The sequence below is a fragment of the Podarcis pityusensis genome (genome assembly GCF_964106645.2).
Source record: "Podarcis pityusensis genome assembly, chromosome: 12".
Lineage (NCBI taxonomy): Eukaryota > Metazoa > Chordata > Lepidosauria > Squamata > Lacertidae > Podarcis > Podarcis pityusensis.
Genome location: NC_138037.1, coordinates 35,975,481 through 35,996,430, shown reverse-complemented (window position 1 = coordinate 35,996,430; position 20,950 = coordinate 35,975,481). Strand labels below are relative to the sequence as shown.

Sequence of the window (20,950 nt, the reverse complement as noted above, 5' to 3'; positions counted from 1 at the left end):
TTGTAGAAGTACTCAAACTTCCTTGTTCAGGCAATGAAGCGGAACTTTCAGTTCATTTATTATGGTGGATGTAAAATACACAGAATGCAACGTGTATTTGCATTTACTGAGAATACTCAGTAAATCCACATCAGTGACCTTTAACCACCCACCAGCATTTTCCAGCTAATTATATGGCTAGCAACCACATCATGGGATTTAAAATCAATATGATGCTAGGTGGGAGGTGTGCAATTGTTATCAGGGCTGCAATGCACAGGGAGGGGAGACTTAACCCTTCCCTTGCCTGACCAAAACCTCAGCAATTTGAATTAGCAAAAAGCACCCATGCCTGTACTATGATGGTGGTGGGTGATTTTCTAGAGGATCCTATCACATCATACGAAAGAGTTAAAGCTGCTCTTCCCATGCAATGTGGCCTTATTTTTTAAAAATCCTCTTACCCACCATGCCTAATATTAAATTTTTGTCAATCCCTTGATATGGACACTATCCATGTGATTGACATAACATCTAGTTAGGCTATCCCTGCCACACTGTAACTGAGCCTGGAGTAAGGGTCATTGCAGTTTGCACTAGATGGAATACAGCTTGTTGGACTACAGCTCCCATCATCTCTGACCACGGGCCATGCTGCCTGCAACTGAGGGCAGTTGTAGTCCAGCAGCATCCGAAGGGCGCCATGTTGGCGATCCTTGTTGTAAGGCATAGGACCTTGGGAGGTTGCACAATATATCCCATAAAAGGTGAGCTTTGAGTGGGAATTCAAAGGCAGGAAGAGAGGTGTTCTGGGGCATATACAATTGTGGCACTAAATTTTGCAACGTCATATCGACACAATCCAGCACTGTCACAAAGGGCACTAAAAGGCTTCTTCGAAAACAAAATTATTATATGATATCCCTAATGTAAAATCTACATTAACTAGAATATGCATTTCATTTCAAGAACTGCAAACCTATACAACATGTCTTCTCAGAAGCAAATCACATTGATTTCAACGCAGCTTGCTCCCAGAAAAATATATGGCTGTATGCTAAACTGTTTTTATCCCACCTCTTTCTTATTCTGTGTTTGAATATTTACTCAGAGAGACTCAGGTGAGAAAACAACCTTTAGCCCTTTTAAAAAAAATGTGGCATAATAATCCTCAGATTATACAATTTAATACTTTGCTCTGGGTGCAAAGGTTAATAGAGTCGTTCCATCTTGTCTTGCTCCCTAATTACATCATTTACCTGTAACTTTGTGACTACACCATCATTACCTGAATGGGGAATCCCCCTTCATTGTACGAAGAAGAACAACTGCAATATCCTCGCCCAATCACACCCTGGGCGGAATTCCCACGCACGTCACTTTCTGTAGGGAGGAGCATCCAATCACATGACCTTTTTTTTTTTTTAAGCCAGCATCCTCAAGCGTGCTTGACCTTGCCGCTATCCCTCTTCTGCACATGCGCCGCTGTCGTCATCTTCCTACGTCCCTGCCTTTGCGCAACGCCAAAGCCGGCTCACCCGAGATCCCCTCTGGCTCAACCTAACTGCTGAGATTAGTCACGCTGACAGGCGTCCAGCTGGCCCAATAGAGCTTCTCCGAGCCGGCGTCTGATTGGCCAGTTGGGAGACACGGCGGCAGGCCCCCGGAGGGAAGCTTGGTTGCGCGGACACCGGTTACATAGCGCTGGGTACGGGGTGCCCTTGGGCTCAGTCTACGGAACTCTTGACGGGAGAACGCGCGGCGGCGGTGGTTTTGCATCCCTTCCTCTACTTTGCGTGGTAATGAACGGGGGAGCGGGAGCCTCTCGTGTGAGGAATGGAGGGGGGCACCCCATACCCCGAACCGGGGGAGCGGGGTTAGGGGAGAAGCAGAAGCCTGCGCTGTAGGCCGGGCAGGGAGGAGAAGCGGGTCGAGGCGGGAGCGGGCTGTGCGGAAGGCCAAGGTCAGGCAGGTGAGCCCGGGGAGAGAGGCCGGGCCGCCTCCACGTGGCCTGGAGCAGGAGCGCGGCGGGCGGCGGAATCGCGGCCCTTCATGGCCTCCCCCCGGTCATCGCCCTGGAAGGGGCTGTAGATGCAGCCCCTGCAGCGGCCCTTCCCTTCCACGGGCGGTGGAGACGCCGGTGTCTCCTGCCGGAGGGACGCGGCGTCCCCAGAGGCCCCGCAGCGCTGACTCATAGGCGGCGGCGGCGGCGATGTTATCAGGTTTCGAGCATGCGCCCTTATGCAAGATAAGGAAAAGGCTGCTGCTGCTGCTGCTTCTGGGCATCTTTCGACCTTGTGAAGCTCCACATAAAGCCGAAAAGGAAGGCACAGGTCGTTGACCTCAATGAAAGAGGCCGCCCGAGAAAAGAACATTGCTGCGCGCCGGTTTGACCCCCCGCGTGAACTTGTGCCCTTCATCCCGCCCTTAAGCAAAGCTTTTCGCGCGGCCTGGAGCTTCCCGCCGAAAACCAAGCATGGCTAAAGGCACAGGGTGAACTTGGTCCCTATATATATAGGGCGTCCACATGATCACACCGAACAGCAGGGATTTGCAGTCTCTATTTGCCAGCCACTCACAAATACGGGGTTGGTATTTAAAAGAAGAAATTTTAAATGCATATATACATATACATACATGTGCTATATGTATTTTAAATCTATCCTTTTGTTTACCAACTCCATATTTGTGAGGGTGGCTGGCAAAGAGAGACTGCTCGTCCCTGCTGTTCAGTGTGATCTTGTGGATGCTCCCTTAACTCTGTGAAACAGGAGACTTGAGAAGGAAGGCATGCTTTGTTCCAACATTACAGTGCCTCTCTCACTTACCTCTGTAACATGGACAATTTTCCTGGTGTCACTGTCCTAACCACAGTTTTTGAGACTGCCCCCAAACTGAGAGGGAAGATGAGAAATAACACTTAGCATGACCCTTATTTCCTCAACAGGTTTGGCAGTAGTGGGTCCTGTTTAGGAAATAAGGCACTGTAATGTTGGAACACCTCTTGCTTAACAATTTCAGCCATGTGCATGTTGATTTGGAAGCAAGAACCTCCCAAGTAAAGTACATAGGATTGTAGCGTTGCACAATAACAGTGTCATGAACAACTTAGCTTGCCCTGATTGTATCCTGGGTATGATGACACTACAGGAATATAGATTACTATGAATCAGACAGAATTGAATATATCTGATACCGTGTTTTATGCAGACAAGCTCTTTGATATTCACTTATGCTATCTTACTCTAGAACAAATGCTCCAAACAAATTTCCTGAGATAGTTTTGAACCCCAGGGACAGACCATTTTCTTCTTTAATGTTTCATTTTAACATGTAACATTAGTAAAACCTAATAGCTTTTGAAAGTTGATCTACTGGTCATAGTCACTGGCTTTAGAATGCATTGTTTTGTGCTTGGTTTTTTGTTTTCTTTATGGCCGCTTTTAGAAGTACCCGGATCTTTGCATTCTTACTGCGTTTCTCATTCACTTCAGATGAGCCCAACTGACCTTGAAATGTTTAAGATTGTATGATGTTCTTGTTTTTCTTCAGCAGTGACCATGGGAGACGTTGAGAAGGGCAAGAAGATCTTTGTTCAGAAGTGTTCGCAGTGCCACACAGTTGAGAAGGGAGGCAAGCACAAGACTGGCCCTAACCTTCATGGTCTTTTTGGCCGAAAGACTGGTCAGGCCGATGGTTTCTCTTACACAGACGCCAACAAAAGCAAAGGTAAAATGGAAGTGTCCTGTTAGCTTTGCAAATCAGATTGCAGGAAAACTAGCAGCAGTCAATAGGGAGGACATAGTTGTAACATAGAATGCATTCTCACTCCCATGACCAGGGCATTCTGGAATGTGCTCTGCATCTTTCCAAAACTCAACCAGTCCCACTTCATTGCCTGTTATGTGCCCTGCTTTTAGGTCATCAAGGAAAGGTGGCTAGGGAGTCAACCACAGCTTATCAGGATGCAGAGGAGGAAGGTCGGCTCTGTGTGCATGGCACCAGTGGGAGTGCTGGATTGGCTCCACTGGTGCATCCACAGAGCACTGACCTTGTCCCAGCAGTGGTGTGGCAGGACTCCAGGTACATGCTCCTGCCACTCCTGCCTGCTTTCAAGAATTAACTTGCCATTTAATTTCTGTTCTCTCTGGAGTCAGCTTCCTAACTTCTTCTTTGCAGCAGCTTTGAGCTGCCATTTAATCATGAGACAGCCCACACTAGATTAGTGTCTCTCTTGCAACTCCCAGCTCCATACCTATTTGTGCAGGTTAGCTGGCAAAAAATTGTTTGCCAAGTAAAGAGCCATAGAAACACCACCTAGTGGTTGCATGCAGTGGGCAGGCTTTTAGGTTTTGACTGTCATGAGAATGAGCAATTTCAGAGTTCCTAAAACAAAAATACTCAGGACCTCATCTTAACAAATGCCCACTTAGGGAAAGATTTTGCCATGCATTGCACGGCAATTTACTGCTTATGCGTGTATTGGCTTTTATCTAATATAGCATGGAATTTTACAGGTAGCATCATGACTGTACAAACAAGCAGGGTTGAGCAGGAAGTGTAGACTCCCATCATGTGCTTTCAGTTCAGGGCCAGTAACAACATCTTTAAGAGTAATGCCTCAGTGACTGGTCTTAAAAGTTATCAGTTCATGTCCTGATTGCCTAATTTGTCTGTCCAAATCTGCTGGTGGTTTTAAATATAAAATGAACCATATGACATGGTTTTCAACATTGGACCAAAGTATTGAAATGGGGGGGGGGGAGCGTTGTTGGATTCTTTATATAGAAAACACCTTGTTAAATACTGTTGTTGTTTCCTAGGTATAACCTGGGGAGAAGATACACTGATGGTTTACTTGGAAAACCCCAAGAAGTATATCCCAGGAACCAAGATGATATTTGCTGGCATTAAGAAGAAGGGGGAGAGGGCAGATTTAATAGCATACCTGAAGGAGGCCACTTCTAACTAATGGCTTCTGCTGCCTTATTTATTTCACCATACAAATGGAAATGACTCTCTGATGAGATTGGTTTTTAAACTTTCTATTTTTACATGCATTATATTGTAACAACTTCAAAAAGCCTTCTCGTCAGCCAGAGAACTTTTGATCATGAATGGTTGCTAACATATGTACTTGTTCTTGTATTATAATTTATAGAATTGTGCAATCGGGTTTGAATGAGTACAGTCAGGGTCACTGTAGCGTTTCCTGATCATGTAATTAAAAAACAAACAACCCCTGTCAATGTGTCTCTGCTTTTTCTTTCCGGGTTCAAGCATACAGTGGTACCTCAGGTTACATACGCTTCAGGTTACAGACTCCGCTAACCCAGAATTAGTACCTCAGGTTAAGAACTTTGCTTCAGGATGAGAACAGAAATCGTGCTCCGGCGGCGTGGCGGCAGGAGGCCCCATTAGCTAAAGTCGTGCTTCAGGTTGCAGGTTAAGTATGGACCTCCGGAACAAATTAAGTACTTAACCCGAGGTACCACCGTATTTGAAAGCAATTAGCATGGTGCTTTCTATAACCTCATCACAAGCAACTCCATGGCCCTGTATGCCTCTCCTGTTTTCCTTCCCCATACGACGAATCAAACACAAACTTTTTTTTAATTTAAACTTCACTACAAAACTTGGAACATGACCTCTTGCCCTTGACCCCTGGCTCTCCAGAGGCTTATGGTAGAGGCAGGCAGCATAATAGCTGCTGCAGTCATTAAAAAGTAGCAAGTTGGTATGAAGTGGTGGTAAAAGCCATGAGTAGAGTCCTGTTGGTGCGCTTGTGCTCACAGAAGGGCTTTAGAGCCGGCAAAGGTCTTCACTAATGGAAGAAGGTAGGCAATAATAATAATTGCCATCTTCCCCTTCTCTGACAGCTTGTAGTTTCTTCTCCCCTCTCCCAAAAGGCTGTTGAGTCCAAAGGGTTGAGATGTCCTCCAAAACAGGAGTAAGTGGGCTGCAGGGGGAAAGGAAAGTGAGAAAAATGCATTCCCTCCCATTCTTTTAGCTGAGGTATACAAGGACACCGATTAGATTTTACCCTGGAGTGTTATGTGTCTATATTGAGCAAGAAATGTACACAGTATATCGAATGGCAGCACTCCATGCCATGATACATTACAATCTTAGTTTCTAAAAGGTTAGGGGCAGCTGGCTGGGGAAGTGTGTTGGTCAGAATTCACGATGGGTGATTGGCCTGTTTCGGCAGGTTCTTGCGTTTTTATGAGTACTATTTTTGAAGGCTTTGAAGGAAAAGGCACTACAAGATAAGTGCTTGTAGCAATGTAGTAATTATACCAGCATTAACCACAGCCATTCTAGCCAACGGTTAGGGATGAAGGAAATTACAGATCAGCAGCTGGAGGCCACAGGTGCCTCTCCTCTGAACTAACACAACCATTTTACTTCCAAATTCTTTTTCCTTATCACTGAACTCATAATTGAGTTGAAAGGTTCATTGACTTCTTTATATAGCTTAGAAGTAAGACATACTCAAACCAGATTAAACTACCATACCTGATCAAGGGAAGTCAATACCGCTCTGTTCTGCCTTGATCAGGCCACCCTGGAGTACTGTGTCCAGTTCTGGACGCCACAAGTTAAGAAGGATTTTTTAAAATATATATATATAATTTTTATTAGTTTTTTTAACATATCATTTTCAGCAGTAATTAAACATACTTTTACATATTATTCAAATTTTTGACATCCATCAATCCTGTCTGAAAATTTTCCAATCTAATCTCTCAGTATGCATTTCTTATCTTCCCTATTACATTTCAAACTCATAACCAATATCTCTATTTCTACTTTGTAACACTTTGTATATTTCTCCTTACAAAACTTCTTGTAGTCCTACTAGCGTAATTTGTTGATTACAGTTGCTCTTCCAATAATTCATATACTTCTTCCAATCTTCTGTAAATCTCTGGTCCCGCAGGTTTTGAATCCTTCCTGTCACTTTGTCCAATTCTGCACAGTCCATTAATTTCGTCTGCCATTCTTCTTTCGTCGGAATTTCTTCTTGTTACCATTTCTGGGTAACAATACTCTTGCCGCAGTTGTTGCATATAAAAACAATTTAACATCTTGCCTATTAATGTCCTGACCTATAATGCCAAGTAAAAATGCTTCTGTTTTTGAAAAATAATAATTAAAAAAACATTTTTAAGTTAAGAAGGATGTTGACAAGCTGGAATGTGTGCAGAGGAGGGCAACCAAGATGATCAAGGGTCTGGAAACCAAACTTATGAGGAGCGGATGAGGGAGTTGGGTATGTTTAGCCTGGTAAAAAGGAGACTGGGAGGAGATATTATAGCCATCTTCAAATAGCTGGGATAGCTCAGTCAGTCAAGCATAAGACTAAATCCCAGGGTCGTGTGTTTGAGCCCAACATTGGGCAAAAGATTCCTGCATTGCAGAGAGTTTGACTGGCTCCTGTTGTCCCTTCCAACTCTACAGTTCTATGAAATACTGTATTTTTCGCTCTATAGGACACTTTTCCTCTCCAAAAATGAAGGGGAAATGTTTGTGCGTCCTATGGAGCGAATGCAGGCTCCTTGGCTTCAGCGAAAGCAATGCGAAGCATCCAAAGCACAGAGGGAGCTCTTCCTCCACGCTCCGGAGGCTACACGTTGCTTTCGCTGAAGCCTGGAGAGCGAGAGGGGTCGCAGGGATAGCCGCCTGAAGCCTTTGGAGCGCAGCGGGACCTCGCGCTGTGCTCCAAAGGCTTCGGGTTCCTTTCGCTGGAGCCAGGACTTCCTTTCAACCACTGCTGACTTTAATCATCTATTGAATACTCTTTAAATACCTGCTTTTGACTTTGTTTTATCAATCATTTTAATATTCTTTTGTATATTTTTGTAAACTGTTCAGAAAGCTCTCTTACCATCATGTGGTTTATAATATATAATAACAAATTCAATTAAAAAACCCACACACACTTCTTTTCCTTTCAAACAGAGTTTGAGCCTTACTATTACATACTATTCAGTAACTGGATGTTGATCACCGTACTTCTGGGCCTGGCATACAAAAAAAAACGCCTTGTGCTTTGCCCCGGCTATCGTCATGTAGATTTGGAAAGGCTGGGGCGGGGAGAACAGAAAAATGGGGGGGGGGGGACAGGTTCCCCCTCTTTTCCCCCCAAAGCCGTTTTTTAGAAGTCCATGAGAAAAATGACAAAGAGCAAGAACAAGAAGAAATGGAAAATGATAGCAGTAGTTCAGAAAATGAGATAGAATAAACTGCATGTATATGTTGTGTCTTCTTTTTGTGTGTGTTTTTTGTGTTTTTAAAAAAGCACTACTCAAAGGGTAGACCTTCTTTGGAGCTTAAATATTGAAGTGGACCTTAACTTTATTTGCTGTTGGTGCTAAGGGGCAAATTGATTATTTTTTATGTTGATGGTTTCTTGCTTTTTTTGCTGCTTTTGAGGGAAAGGGGGTGGTTACATGTTTTATTGCAAGCATAATACTTTTATCTACACTGTGTTTCATGCAATTTGTAAAACCACTCCACACTGAACTTTTTTTCAATTTTTCCAAAATTTCCATTTTTTCCTAGGGGAAACGGGGGGGGGGGGGCTTTTTTCCCTCATGGCTTCAAAATTTTACATTTCTACACTGGGCGCCTCTGAAATTTTATAGACCAAAGTCCATCCCTGGGAGGGGACAGAGGGGGTGTCACTTGTTGCTTCACCATCTTAGCTCATGCCTCTCATACAGCTGCTGATCCTTGCAACCTGTGATTTACTTTTCGTACCATTCTAATCTGAAATTCAAAGCAAAACCGGAGTCACGAGTTCCAGTCCCTCATCTGACAGGGAGAGTTAAGACAACTGGCAATAGTGTCAGGCAACTGTTGCCTTCATGCCTCCTTGTGATCTTCCGCTAGGTGTCTGGTTGACCACTGTGTGGGAAAGGACAAAGGACTAGATGGGCCTTTGGACTAATCCAGCAGGGTGGTTGTTACGTACTGAGTTGAATAGGATCCAAAATGCAGCAATCTGATTGGTACTAGAACAATAGGATTCAGAATGCAGTAGTCTGATTGGTCCTAGAACAATAGGACCCAGAATGCAGCAGTCTGATAGGTCCACAGGAGCCACCCAATCCAGCTCCAGGTGGAAGTGAATCCGCAACCTGATTGGCCTACAGGAGAATCCCGGAATTAGCCAATCACCTGGGGCCCATTGTGTAAATAATGTATATAAAGCAGACATTCTGGGGGAAAGTCCATTCCTCCTCACCACTATGAGCTGCATAAAGAGCATGAAATCCACTCTCGACTCCGAGCATATTTCAGTGGTTCTTAAGCGAGTGCAGCCAGTTCAGCACATGTTCCAGAAGCTTCAATAGAAATGTACTACCAAGAACTCTACTTACACAGTGAAAACATGAGATAAAATTCACCCTGCAGGGAAGCATTCTGCCGCAGCTACAGAGAATCCATCTTACACTCTTGGCCTTTCTTTTATTCCGTGGTTTTTGATATCCTCGTGTGTTCATTTTTGTTTGCCTATTCATAAGTGGCTGGCGAAACAACAGTGTGACTGTCGCTTGCTGCATATATCAAATGGCGGCTTTGTGGAGTTCAGACTCTGATCCCTCTTGTGAAATGCTAGACTCTTGGGTCCTCCATTAGATGGTATGATTGAATTTCAGAACACTCAGTGTTATCCTTTGATTTCTGCTTGGGATCAAGTATTTACCTGCACGGCACAGTGTCTGCATTAGCTTATTGCGTTGAGCAGCAGGCAGGCAAACAAAGGAGAGAAAACGGAGACTGCCGCTATGGATTGCACTTGTGGCTCACTTTAACATTCAAGGGATAAATAATCCAGAATGCCTGTGAACAAAGCAAGCCAAACTTCTGGTCTGCAATGCTGGAGGGGGTTTGGATGCAGTAGAGATGTTTCACACCCAGACTTGCCAAACTCTGGGAGACGGGAACCCCTGTTGAAGTTAGTGAAATTTCATCTAAGAAGCTCAAATCATATATGTGACTGACACCCTTCTCTGGAAATTAAACCAATGTCAATACTTTAACATTCAAAAACTTTACTTGCAGAAACTTAGTTATAAATGAATTAAAACAGAATATTTACAGTCACGTGCTTCTCCAAGCATGGGCTTCTTCTAACTTCCAAACAAACTGTATTTTCCTCCCTTTCCAGAGCTCAGTACTCAGCCTTCTGTATCTCAGGCCATGCCTTGCAACTTCTATGAGAGATTTCCACTTTTACCTTTTCCTTCTGCTTTTCTGTCTTTCAAGCAAAGAAGAAGCACTCAAACATTCTATTCAACTTAGCAGTATTCACAGTGGATTCTAAAACACAGTCATCTTGCCTGACATTAAATGGAGTCTCTCATTCACTAGATACCTCCCATGTGACTACTAGAGAACTCTCTAGAATTCAGTTACCAACCAATCAAATTTAAACACATAGTCATGCATAAACGTATTTATAATCTCAGTCAATTAAATTACAGTGGTACCTTGGTTCTCGAATGGCTTAGTTGACGAACAAATCAGCTCCTGGAGGCCGAAAACCCAGAAATAAGTGTTCCAGTTTTCGAACTTTTTTGGAAGCTGAATGTCTGACGCAACTTCCACTTCAGCGCAGGAAGCTCTTGCAGCCAATCAGAAGCAGCACCTTAGTTTTCGAATGGTTTCGGGAGTCGAACAGACTTATGGAATGGATTAAGTTTGAGAACCAATGTTCTACTGTACTATACTTAACAACCCCCACAGAGAGCCCCAATACACCTGCCAAACCAGATAGAAGTTACTGCTGGTGGTAACCCATGCAACTGGCTGTTTTGGAGGTGGAGAGTGAAGGTGGCAGGAGCTGAAGCAGCACAGAATCTGCTGGGTCTTAGGCTGGCCCTTCTACCAATATGTGAGGGCAACAGTTGTTTGTGACAAGCCAGAAGCTGGGATTGAAGAGCAAATCAAGACAAAAAGATAAATCAGGATTGAGGAGCAAGCTCACTACCCAGGAGTGGCTCTCTCAGCAAATTCACTCCATATAAACTGTCTTGCAAGCTTTTCCTTAATAGACTCCTGCTATGCAAGAGTTATGGAACTCTGCTGATGAAGTCAAAATAATTTAAATTCTCTTGCTTGGAGATGAATGCGCATAGTGAGGCTGCATAATTGCTTCCAAAAGAATTAGAAAATATACATTTTCTAATAAAACTCCCTAAGCTCTTACTTCTGGGAGAGATAATTCTAAGAATTCCTGTAATACATGCTTTCAACTGTGGCACTGAAGATGAAAGACTTCCGTTGTAAGAGTTTTCTCTGAATCTGTTTTTTTTTTTTTAATTATGATTTAACGCTGCTCTCTGCTATTTTGCAAGGAGCTGGAAACTCAGCTCATATCTTTGCTGTTATATAACATATTATGAGGAGATGTAATACAAGTGGGGTGAGGGAATAGCCCCACATCACAGAGGCCCCAGGATGCAGGAATGAGGCAATGGAAGGTGACGGAAGTCAGTGGGAATGTCAGGGGATGAAGAGAAACAAGACATGGGTAAGGGAGTTGAGAATGAACTGAACCAAAAAAGCAAATACATAGTGGCATGTATGACACAATTATGTTCTGAATATTTGGTACTAATCTTTTTTATTTGAATTCCATCACTTGACAAACATCACATCACAGCAAGATGGACTTGTGCTCTTGATTCAACACAAAAGGTTGCTACACTGGTGCAGTGATGGCCTGGGACTCGGGCTCGGACTCGGAAGAGTCTTGGTCCACACCAGATCCTCTGCCTCAGGCGGCATCTGAACCGAGTCTGGGGCCTGATTCTGAAGAGCGGCAGTCTGCACAGGTTCCCCTGCAACAAACACCAGCTGGGCCAAGTCAGGAGCCTGAGCGTGCCCTGGCTCCAGATGTGGGGATTACCTCATTGACCTGTGCTGGGCAATCACATGCAGCTGCTCCGCTACCAGTTGGTTCAGGAGAGGCTGAGGCGGCCTCTGGGTCTAGTAACTCACCGACATCTCCAGAGCTGTAGAGACTCAGGTCTGAGAGAAGGAGAGACCCGAGTACTCGCAGGGGGAGTGCTCGGCTTCAGGCGAGACAGGGACAGGGAGGTGAGTCACCGGGGGATCAGGACCGGCCGTTACCCCACCAGAGATAAAAGGCTGCCGGACGCCACCCCAGGTTGTGGGAGCAACATTGCTGCTTGCTGGAACCTTCCTGTTACCCTGTGCCTGTCCTAGCCTGGTTTCCTGCCTTGGCCTGTTGGACTGACTCCTCATGGAATCCTTGGATCCTAGTGAGTCCTGTCTTTACTATTCTGCCCCCAGGTATTTTGTTGTTGTTGTTTAGTCGTATCCAACTCTTCATGACCCCATGGGCCAGAGCACACCAGGCACTCCTGTCTTCCACTGCCTCCTGCAGTTTGGTCAAAGTCATGTTGGTAGCTTTGAGAACACTGTCCAACCATCTTGTCCTCTGTCGTCCCCTTCTCCTTGTGCCCTCAATCTTTCCCAACATCAGGGTCTTTTCCAGGGAGTCTTCTCTTCTCATGAGGTGGCCAAAGTATTGGAGCCTCAGCTTCAGGGTCTGTCCTTCCAGTGAGCACTTAAGAATGGATAGGTTTGATCTTCCTGCAGTCCATGGGACTCTCAAGAGTCTCCTCCAGCACCATAATTCAAAAGCATCAATTCTTCAGCGATCAGCCTTCTTAATGGTCCAGCTCTCACTTCCATACATCACTACTGGGAAAACCATAGCTTTAACAATATGGACCTTTGTCAGCAAGGTGATGTCTCTGCTTTTTAAGATGCTGTCTAAGTTTGTCATTGCTTTTCTCCCAAGAAGCAGGCGTCTTTTAATTTCGTGACTGCTGTCACCATCTGCAGTGAACATGGAACCCAAGAAAGTAAAATCTCTCACTGCCTCCATTTCTTCCCCTTCTATTTGCCAGGAGGTGATGGGCCCAGTGGCCATGATCTTAGTTTTTTTGATGTTGAGCTTCAGACCATATTTTGCCCCCCAGGTATAGGGTGGTATATAAATTCAATAAATAACAACAATAATAATTGCTGTTATGGAATGTTAGTGTAACCTAATGAGTCTTAAAAATTGCCAAATAACGTGATCTGCTCCTCAGGCCAATAGTCAAACCAAATAAATTTGCCTTTTCACCACTTTTCTCAGTTTCTCCAATGCCCTAGTCTAGCCACCAGAGGGAAATCTTCCTCTCTCTTTTTCATTAAATTCAGACACAATATAAACAGATCGGTCAACCAGATTTTCAAAGCGGATGTCTTGACACAACTGATAACTGATATTCATTCAGTCTGTCACAACAGTAAAATAAAACTGACGTTTCATATGGTGTCCAAGGTGATAAGTGTCAGAACACTGTCATGAAGCACAGAAGACATGCAATGTTCTATAAAATACTATTGTTAGTTCAAATCTTGGGGAGGAGAAAGCATTATTTGCAAAATTTGATGCCCTCAAAGAGCACCTGTGTTCATTTTCATCTGTATATAAGAACATTTTACACACACACACACACACACACACACACACGGTAGATTAAGTGACTATCTCTGGATCCCTAGGGATGGGTTCTGGCGACTACTTAGAATTTTGCAAATGGCATTAGACTTACCTTCCATTGGTTTGTGAGGACAAAGTAGATGGTCACAACCAAAGTGTTAGGTTCTGATTCTGTGCTGGATTATGTACAAAGATTGGCAGAAAATATTAGTTTCAACTACTGTTTGTGTTTAAATACGTTGTCAGCCCTGTTATGCAGAAGAGTGGACAGACCTGCTTCTGGCGGTAATTTCAAGGGGAACAAGGGAAGGCAAGAACTGGTGTACAGTGGTACCTCGGGTTACATACGCTTCGGGTTACATACGCTTCAGGTTACAGACTCCGCTAACCCAGAAATAGTATCTCGGGTTAAGAACTTTGCTTCAGGATGAGAACAGAAATCGTGCTCCGGCGGCGCGGCGGCAGCAGGAGGCCCCATTAGCTAAAGTGGCACTTCAGGTTAAGAACAGTTTCAGGTTAAGAATGGACGTCTGGGACGAATTAAGTACTTAACCCGAGGTACCACTGTATAAACAACACCTTCCTGTATCATACAAAGTGTTAGCCCTAGATGAATAGCATTTCAGCTCTGCTTCAGGCAGCAAAAAAACTTCAGTTGGCACTGAAAGTGCTTTTTCCCATAGGGAAATATGACCAGTTCTGAAGATGTGCCATGATCCACAGATCTCTTGGATACCAAAGGACACTGTATGCTTTTAGTATCACACACAGGACTTTGGTGACCCTAGTCATAGCTGCTTCAATGTGGCACCCATGGGTGCTAAGGCACCCCAAAGGCTTCTGTTGCTCACAGAACCTCTCCTCCCTCTCTCTCACAAATGGGATCATCTTAATAGATGGTCCTGCTTGCCGGCAGGCCCTCAAACTGGCTCACCCCACCCCACCCTGGCGTGGGTGGAGCTATCACCCTTATGCCGGGGTGGCAGCACAATCACCCAGGGCTATTGCCCAATCATTTTGAAGGGTGATTGTGGGGAAAGTATATAAGCGGCGGTGCGACGTGTGCCAAGCACCTGCTTTGCATGGCTGAACAACCCCTAAAACAGCAATTTAACATGAATTTTACTATCTAACAAGACCATTGATCCATAAAATGAAAGCAATAATCAATGTACTGTACTATAAAATAAATAAGACAATAGTGTAAATGATAAGAATGAAAATTATTCTTTTTTCTTACCTGCACTGATGATAGTCATTGTTTGGAGGGGGGGGGGCTTTTATCCATTTCCGCAGTCACACAATCAGTCAATCAATCAATCAATCAATCAATCAATCAGTAGCTGAACTTGGTTCCACACAGACATACACAAAATTAACCAAAAAAGTCTCAAAAACAAAAACACAAAATAAATAGCAAAAACGAAAGCGCCAAACTTAATCCATTCCGGAAGTCCGTTTGATTTCCGAAATGTTCGAAAACCCAGGCGCAACTTCTGATTGGTGCAGGCGCCCCAGAAACAATAGTTGACAACTGCATTGGACTTTCGGCTCCCAAAAGACTTTCGAAAACCAGAACACTTACTCCCTGGTTTTTGGCATTTGGGAACCAAGGTACCACTGTATATGAAAGCTTAATAACTGTATAACTTATTTACTTGGAGGTAAGTTGAAAAAGAAAACTTAGTTTATTATTAGGTACAATGCGTTAGTAGTACAGTGGTGCCCTGCAAGACGAATGCCTCACAAGACGAAAAACTCGCTAGACGAAAGAGTTTTCCATTTTTTGATTCGTTCCGCAAGACGAATTTCCCTACGGGCTTGCTTCACAAGACGAAATGTCTTGCGAGTTCTTGCGAGTTTGTTTCCTTTTTCTTAAAGCCGCTAAGCCGTTAATAGCCACTAAGCCGTTAATAGCTGCTAAGCGCCGTGCTTCGCAAGACGAAAAAACCGCAAAACGAAGAGACTCGCGGAACGGATTAATTTCGTCTTGCGAGGCACCACTGTACTTAGTGGTTTTGCTACTCCTTAAAGAAGATAGCTAGAGGCCTGCTCTAGTACCTCTCTGTGTATGATAACCTCCTTAGCCAATTACTCTCCAACTCCAATCACACACACACACCCTGCCAGTTAACTCATAGGCTTATCTGGAGGGCATTCCTAGAAGCGTGGCTCAGGATTCATTGCTCTAGGGTACCTTTCCATTCCAGCTTTACCGTCATCTAAAGTCTTCACTCTGGTCAGCTTCTACTTTTTGTTAATCTGACCTCAGTTTCCCCCAAGACTGCTATCAGAGTCTTCCAAGCCTCTCTCACAATCCACCTTAGTTCTCATCTCAAATCATTTCAGCATCCAGCAAAAGTTCGCCATTTTCTTCAGTTTGCTTTGGGCTCAATCTCTCGGCTTCCTTTTGGCTTTCGAGGTTTCTTTGCCCATTCTCTTCACTGTCCACTGACGACTGTTCAACTGACCCCTCAAACAGTGCTGATCCCGGCTTTATATTCCCCTCAGCTGGGACCTCCAGCCAATCAATTTGTATCTGATGGAATTCCAAATTCCAAACCTTTGTTGGCCTACAATTATGGACCAATAGCTTGGGATGGAATGTCCACCAAATGACCAACTAGACTGATCATTTTTGGGTGCTGTGTATGAAAGGCCAAACCAAGCCATCACCTTAGCAACAGTGAACAACTGTGACAGTTTAACTGCCAAGTGACAGGCCTCATATACCCTGTATCTGTATCTTCTGATGATTCCTCTTCCCACAGCTAACGGCTTACATTCCAGTCTCTGTTTAAAGCCATCACAAGGTTCATAGCAATACAAATGTACCTTACAAAAAATACGGTACCTGCACATGAGCTACGGGCATCTGTCAAGAGAGGAGTCAAGAGCTGTTGCCAAGATGCAAACCAGCATATGACAGAGCAAGGAATGACTCTTCTTATCTCTGCAGCTGCCATCTCCTGGGTGACAAGGATACCATTAGGCAGTTGAATGCACATGCGCACTCCATCAATTTCCCTCCCCCCCCCACCCATCTGCATGGCCCCAGGCAACCCACACTATGCCACAGTTCCGGTACAGCTACAACAATGCCCAATCTCCTACCTAAACCATTAAAATAACCGTTAGAATGTGAGAAATGCCTTGTGGACTTTTATGCCTCCATGCTTGGGGATGAATCCCACTCTCCCCTTCATTTTTGGTGCAAACTGTAGTTAACGACCATTATCTTTGCACTGGGGCTTATGAATCATGCTTTTAATTTTAAGCACCTACTTCTAACCATAGTTTGCAACTAACCACATTTAGATACCAGCTATGCTATCCATAGTTAGCTTTGAAAATGAAAGGGAGAAGATAAAGCAGGAGTAGAAAGTACCAAAGCCCTCACTTTCTTAACTATGATGAGAGGACCAGGTAGCATTATAACTGCTCTCAGCCTCAAAGTTTGCAATAGAAACCCTTATGTCTTCCAGCAAAACTATTGTCAGGCTCATTTGCCCAGGCCTGAGCATTTAACTTTCTAAAACTAGATGTTCCAGTCCAATCTTGGAAAGCAGGTGAGGCTGGGAGGTCAGATTCAGAGCCAAGAAACATGACCTTTGTAATTAAAAAGATAAAGCACTCTGGTGGAGTAAGTCAGGTATGTTTTTTCTATTGCTTGCTTCTGCACAGCAGCAAATCTTCTCTGTGACCCAGAACAGTCAGTGACTTAGCTGAGTTGTACTTCCTGAGCAGTCGTGAGGAAAAGACCTAGAAACCTGTTTACTGAGTCATCCAATGGTGCACAGTTCTAAGAACTGCTCCGTGATGCTTTGCTGAGCTTGGCATGGCCCATAAACTCAGTGCCAGCAGAGAAAACAAGAACAGCAGTAGTAGCAACTTACCCTGTAGGGAGACACATAGCCATGTGCTTTCATTGAAGTCAGACCCAAGCCAGGGATCCCTGTAAACACAATTTTTAATCATTGCGTGGCCAGGCAGAGACCCCCCCCCGACCTCAGGCGACCCCCATGAGGAATAATGACTCATGACAACGTGTCATGGGATTAAAATTGGCCACAACTTTATTACACTTTCAGATGTAGGGAGACCTTGGCTTAGGCATTGGGCGTTTATCCCTCCCTGTCCCCATCCGGGGATCTGGGGAACATCAGGGTTGTCCAAACTGTGTGGGGTTTGGGCTGGCTCTGGAAAACGTATGTTTAAGCAGAGAGCCCGCCCCCCCATTTCGCCGCAACACAGGGGAGAGCACTGACAACCTAACGGCATATGGCCAGTGACTCCCTTCCACACAACCTCTTTAACGGGGAACCCTGGGATCGCCGTCGCAGGGGGGACGTGGGTCACTGCTTCACACACACACAAGCCCCATTTAGGGAAGATAGACTAAAGGATTCTGCCCAAAGCCTGAAACCACCAAAGTTGTGACGTTTTGCTACGGGGAAGGCAAAACCTGCCAATGCAGGGAAATTTCTTCCCGATCCTTCAACAGCAACCATCAATGTCCGTAGCAGCACCCGCATACCTGTAAAGAAGAGGTTAACCTGCAAAAGGAAGGTGTAAACTGAGGGAGGGCAGGGTGGGAGAAGCTCTGGAGCCGACTGAGGACTCCCAGGTAAATTCCACCCTCTATTGTGTGTGCAGGGAGGTCCTAACCCTACCTGGTCAACTCCCCTGGCAACACCTCCCCAGCTGGGGATGGCTAACGGTCTGAGGTTGGGCAGGAACCTCCAGGTATCCAGCTTCGGGAGGCAAAGACAGGCTACATTGCCGGGGATTGTGTAGGATCAAGGGGCTGCACGCAACCCAGCAAAAAGCACCTTCCATTTGAGGTGGGGAGTGGTTATTACTATTACGATGGTTAAGATCCTGTGCTATCCATCCCCAAAGGATGCCCAAGGTAGTTTACAAAACAATCAAAACCGCAGGTCCCTCCAGACACCTGCGTAATCAGAGCATTCATCACGATTTGTGATTATGATGTTATTGGGGCAGTTATACACAACCCCATTTTGAATACCCTTTTCGCCTGTTTTGCAGCAGTCGTACTGCTTCATTTGCCTCAGGCACATGGCCCATAATTTCCTGATAAAATGACAAATGTTCGGGGGCAGGTGCGGGGGGTGGGATGTATTGCTTTGGTACACTATTGTGCAAGAATTCCCCTCCAAATGTCAACAGTGCAGCAATGTTGGGGAGGCATCACAAAAGAACGAATAAAAAGGAGTGATGCATAGAAAGTCTGCTTTGGTTTTTTTTATTCACAATGAATGACATTTTACTGGCATTTTAAAAAGCCAATAAAATGACTTTTTAAAAACACAATGTTACCTACCCTGTGAAATCTCTATGCCTGTGCAAGATGTGACCTGCAATGGTGAATCCAGAGCCCACGATTCATGTACCGTTGGCTTGCCAGGTGTCCAAAGAACCTCCTATTCTATAGTGCCAAGCAAGGAGCAAAAACAAACGAGTGAGCGCCTGATAGATCACCCTGGTGAGTTAAGGTAAAAGAAGGACACCTGGACGGATAAGTACAGTCAAATGGGGTTGCAGCGCTCATCTCGCTTTCAGGCTGAGGGAGCCGGCGTTTGTCCACAGACAGCTTTCTGGGCCATGTGGCCAGCTTGACTAAACTGCTTCTGGTGCAACAGAACACCATGACGGAAACCAGAGCACACAGAAATGCTATTTACCTTCCCGCCACAGTGGTACCTATTTATCTACTTCCTTGGGATCAGATCATCCCCTCTGTGACACTTCCAAAGGACTCATGAAAGTGACACAATCTCATGGAAATTTCTGTTTGTGTAAGTGAGTTCTGCTATCAAAGGGCAGCATCCCTAAAATAGCCATCTATGAATCCTGACTTTGCAAAAATAAAAATCTGTTCTGTGACCCTGGTTGGCATTCCATCTTCTCCTTTAGGTGTGTTGAAGATCAGAATTTAATATGCTAATGACAAAAGTTGATATTTAAATTTTTAACAATAAAAAGTCCGCACTTTTACTCTAAAGTGGCTACTGTTCAGTTGGCTTTGAGAAGCAATGTGCTTGATGCATGAATCACTTGGTACCCTGCTGCTGTCACTCCATTTAGAATCCTATACTTCAGTTTAGCAAACTTCCTTTCCAGCATATTTGAAAAATAACTTGGACTTGAGTGGTGCTTAATGCCCTCTGCTCCTCTGTCAAGTATATCAGGAATAATGGCACTTGCAATTAAATAGAAGGAACACGCTATTGCTGTTCTCCTAGGGCACTCTGCGGCATTCGGGTTTAATGACGGAGCTAAAATTTAAGCACAGTGTTGGAACAGAAAGATATAGATTCCACTGGAAGACAAAGTTGGCTGGAGAATCAGATTGAAAGTGCATTAGCAAGGCATTACTTCATTTCAAGGCATTAAAAAGTTAGTATTTACAGGAAGGCAAGAATGAGATTGGCAAATGTGACTGAGCTGCTGGTTATTTTAAAAAAAATAATGACAAAAGAGGTGGCATCATCTTGAAACCATCATTTCATTCACCTCTTTCATGTTAGAGCTCCAGTATAGAGAATATATAGAGTCTATTTGGGTGGGCTTTCTACATCCAAACATCTCAATGTTGGATTGCAGCAATAAAGATTAAGAGAAAGACAAAATTCCCAGTCAAATTTAGAGAGAGAGATGCACTTAAAGTCATTTGCAGCCAATGAACTTCAGCCTGCCTGAAGGCCTCTCCAGATGTCCTTTCTGTTGGACATTCATGATGATTTGGACTCATGATGTTTCAGGATGTTTATTTACAATCATGCTTTCAATACTGTTTGCATTTGCAAGGCTCTCAGGGTGGACATACTGCTTTGTCTCCAACTGGTGCATGCCCCATAGCTTCCTGCTGAAACCCTGTAACTTCCCATCCCACAAATGCTCTGGATTGTTGTATGTGTCCCACTTTTGTTGTGCTATAGTGTCAGAGCGCCCCTCCAGAGGGCATTCAAGTAGCCACACTTGAGAAGCATTGCAGAACAACAAATAAAGATGGATTGCATGTGGTCAGTCCAGGATAAACCCACCACTAAAAGGTAAAGGTAAAGGCACCCCTGACCATTGGGTCCAGTCGTGGCCGACTCTGGGGTTGCGGTGCTCATCTTGCTCTATTGGCTGAGGGAGCCGATGTACAGCTTCTGGGTCATGTGGCCAGCATGACTAAGCCGTTTTCTGGCAAACCAGAGCAGCACACGGAAACGCCGTTTACCTTACCGCCGGAGTGGTACCTATTTATCTACTTGCACTTTGACGTGCTTTCGAACTGCTAGGTTGGCAGGAGCAGGGACCGAGCAACGGGAGCTCACCCCGTCACGGGGATTCGAACCGCCGACCTTCTGATCGGCAAGTCCTAGGCTCTGTGGTTTAACGCACAGCGCCACTAATGGGCTA

General features: G+C 44.6%; 1 protein-coding gene and 1 long non-coding RNA gene across 6 annotated transcripts; one reads left to right on the top strand and one right to left on the bottom strand.

Annotated features, from left to right (window-relative positions):
- The first annotated feature begins 1,621 nt into the window (after nt 1-1,621).
- CYCS (cytochrome c, somatic) lies at nt 1,622-5,228 on the top strand. 2 transcript variants are annotated; one of them, XM_080975244.1, is made up of 3 exons: nt 1,622-1,778; nt 3,535-3,708; nt 4,803-5,228. In XM_080975244.1, the coding sequence occupies exons 2-3, from the start codon at nt 3,540-3,542 to the stop codon at nt 4,949-4,951; spliced, it is 318 nt and encodes a 105-aa protein (XP_080831370.1). In that variant the 5' UTR covers nt 1,622-1,778; nt 3,535-3,539; the 3' UTR covers nt 4,952-5,228. The 2 variants fall into 2 exon arrangements, with proteins under 2 accessions (XP_080831370.1, XP_080831369.1); XM_080975243.1 differs by having other exon boundaries at nt 1,623-1,778; nt 3,532-3,708.
- A 345-nt stretch (nt 5,229-5,573) lies between these two features.
- Nucleotides 5,574-16,142, bottom strand: LOC308459561. Of its 4 annotated transcripts, XR_013978147.1 has the most exons (4): nt 15,714-16,142; nt 13,629-13,692; nt 9,369-10,249; nt 5,574-5,938 (listed from the first exon to the last, which is right to left on the bottom strand). It is a non-coding gene; the product is annotated as an uncharacterized lncRNA (long non-coding RNA). The 4 variants fall into 4 exon arrangements; XR_013978148.1 differs by lacking the exon at nt 5,574-5,938 and having other exon boundaries at nt 7,131-10,249; XR_013978149.1 differs by lacking the exons at nt 5,574-5,938; nt 13,629-13,692 and having other exon boundaries at nt 7,131-10,249.
- Between the last annotated feature and the right edge of the window lie 4,808 nt (nt 16,143-20,950).

Excerpts from the sequence above, each read along its gene's own strand:
- CYCS (XM_080975244.1), top strand. The coding sequence starts at position 3,540 with ATGGGAGACGTTGAGAAGGGCAAGAAGATCTTTGTTCAGAAGTGTTCG. Across the intron at positions 3,709-4,802 it reads AGACGCCAACAAAAGCAAAG|GTATAACCTGGGGAGAAGAT; the intron begins GTAAAATGGAAG and ends GTTGTTTCCTAG.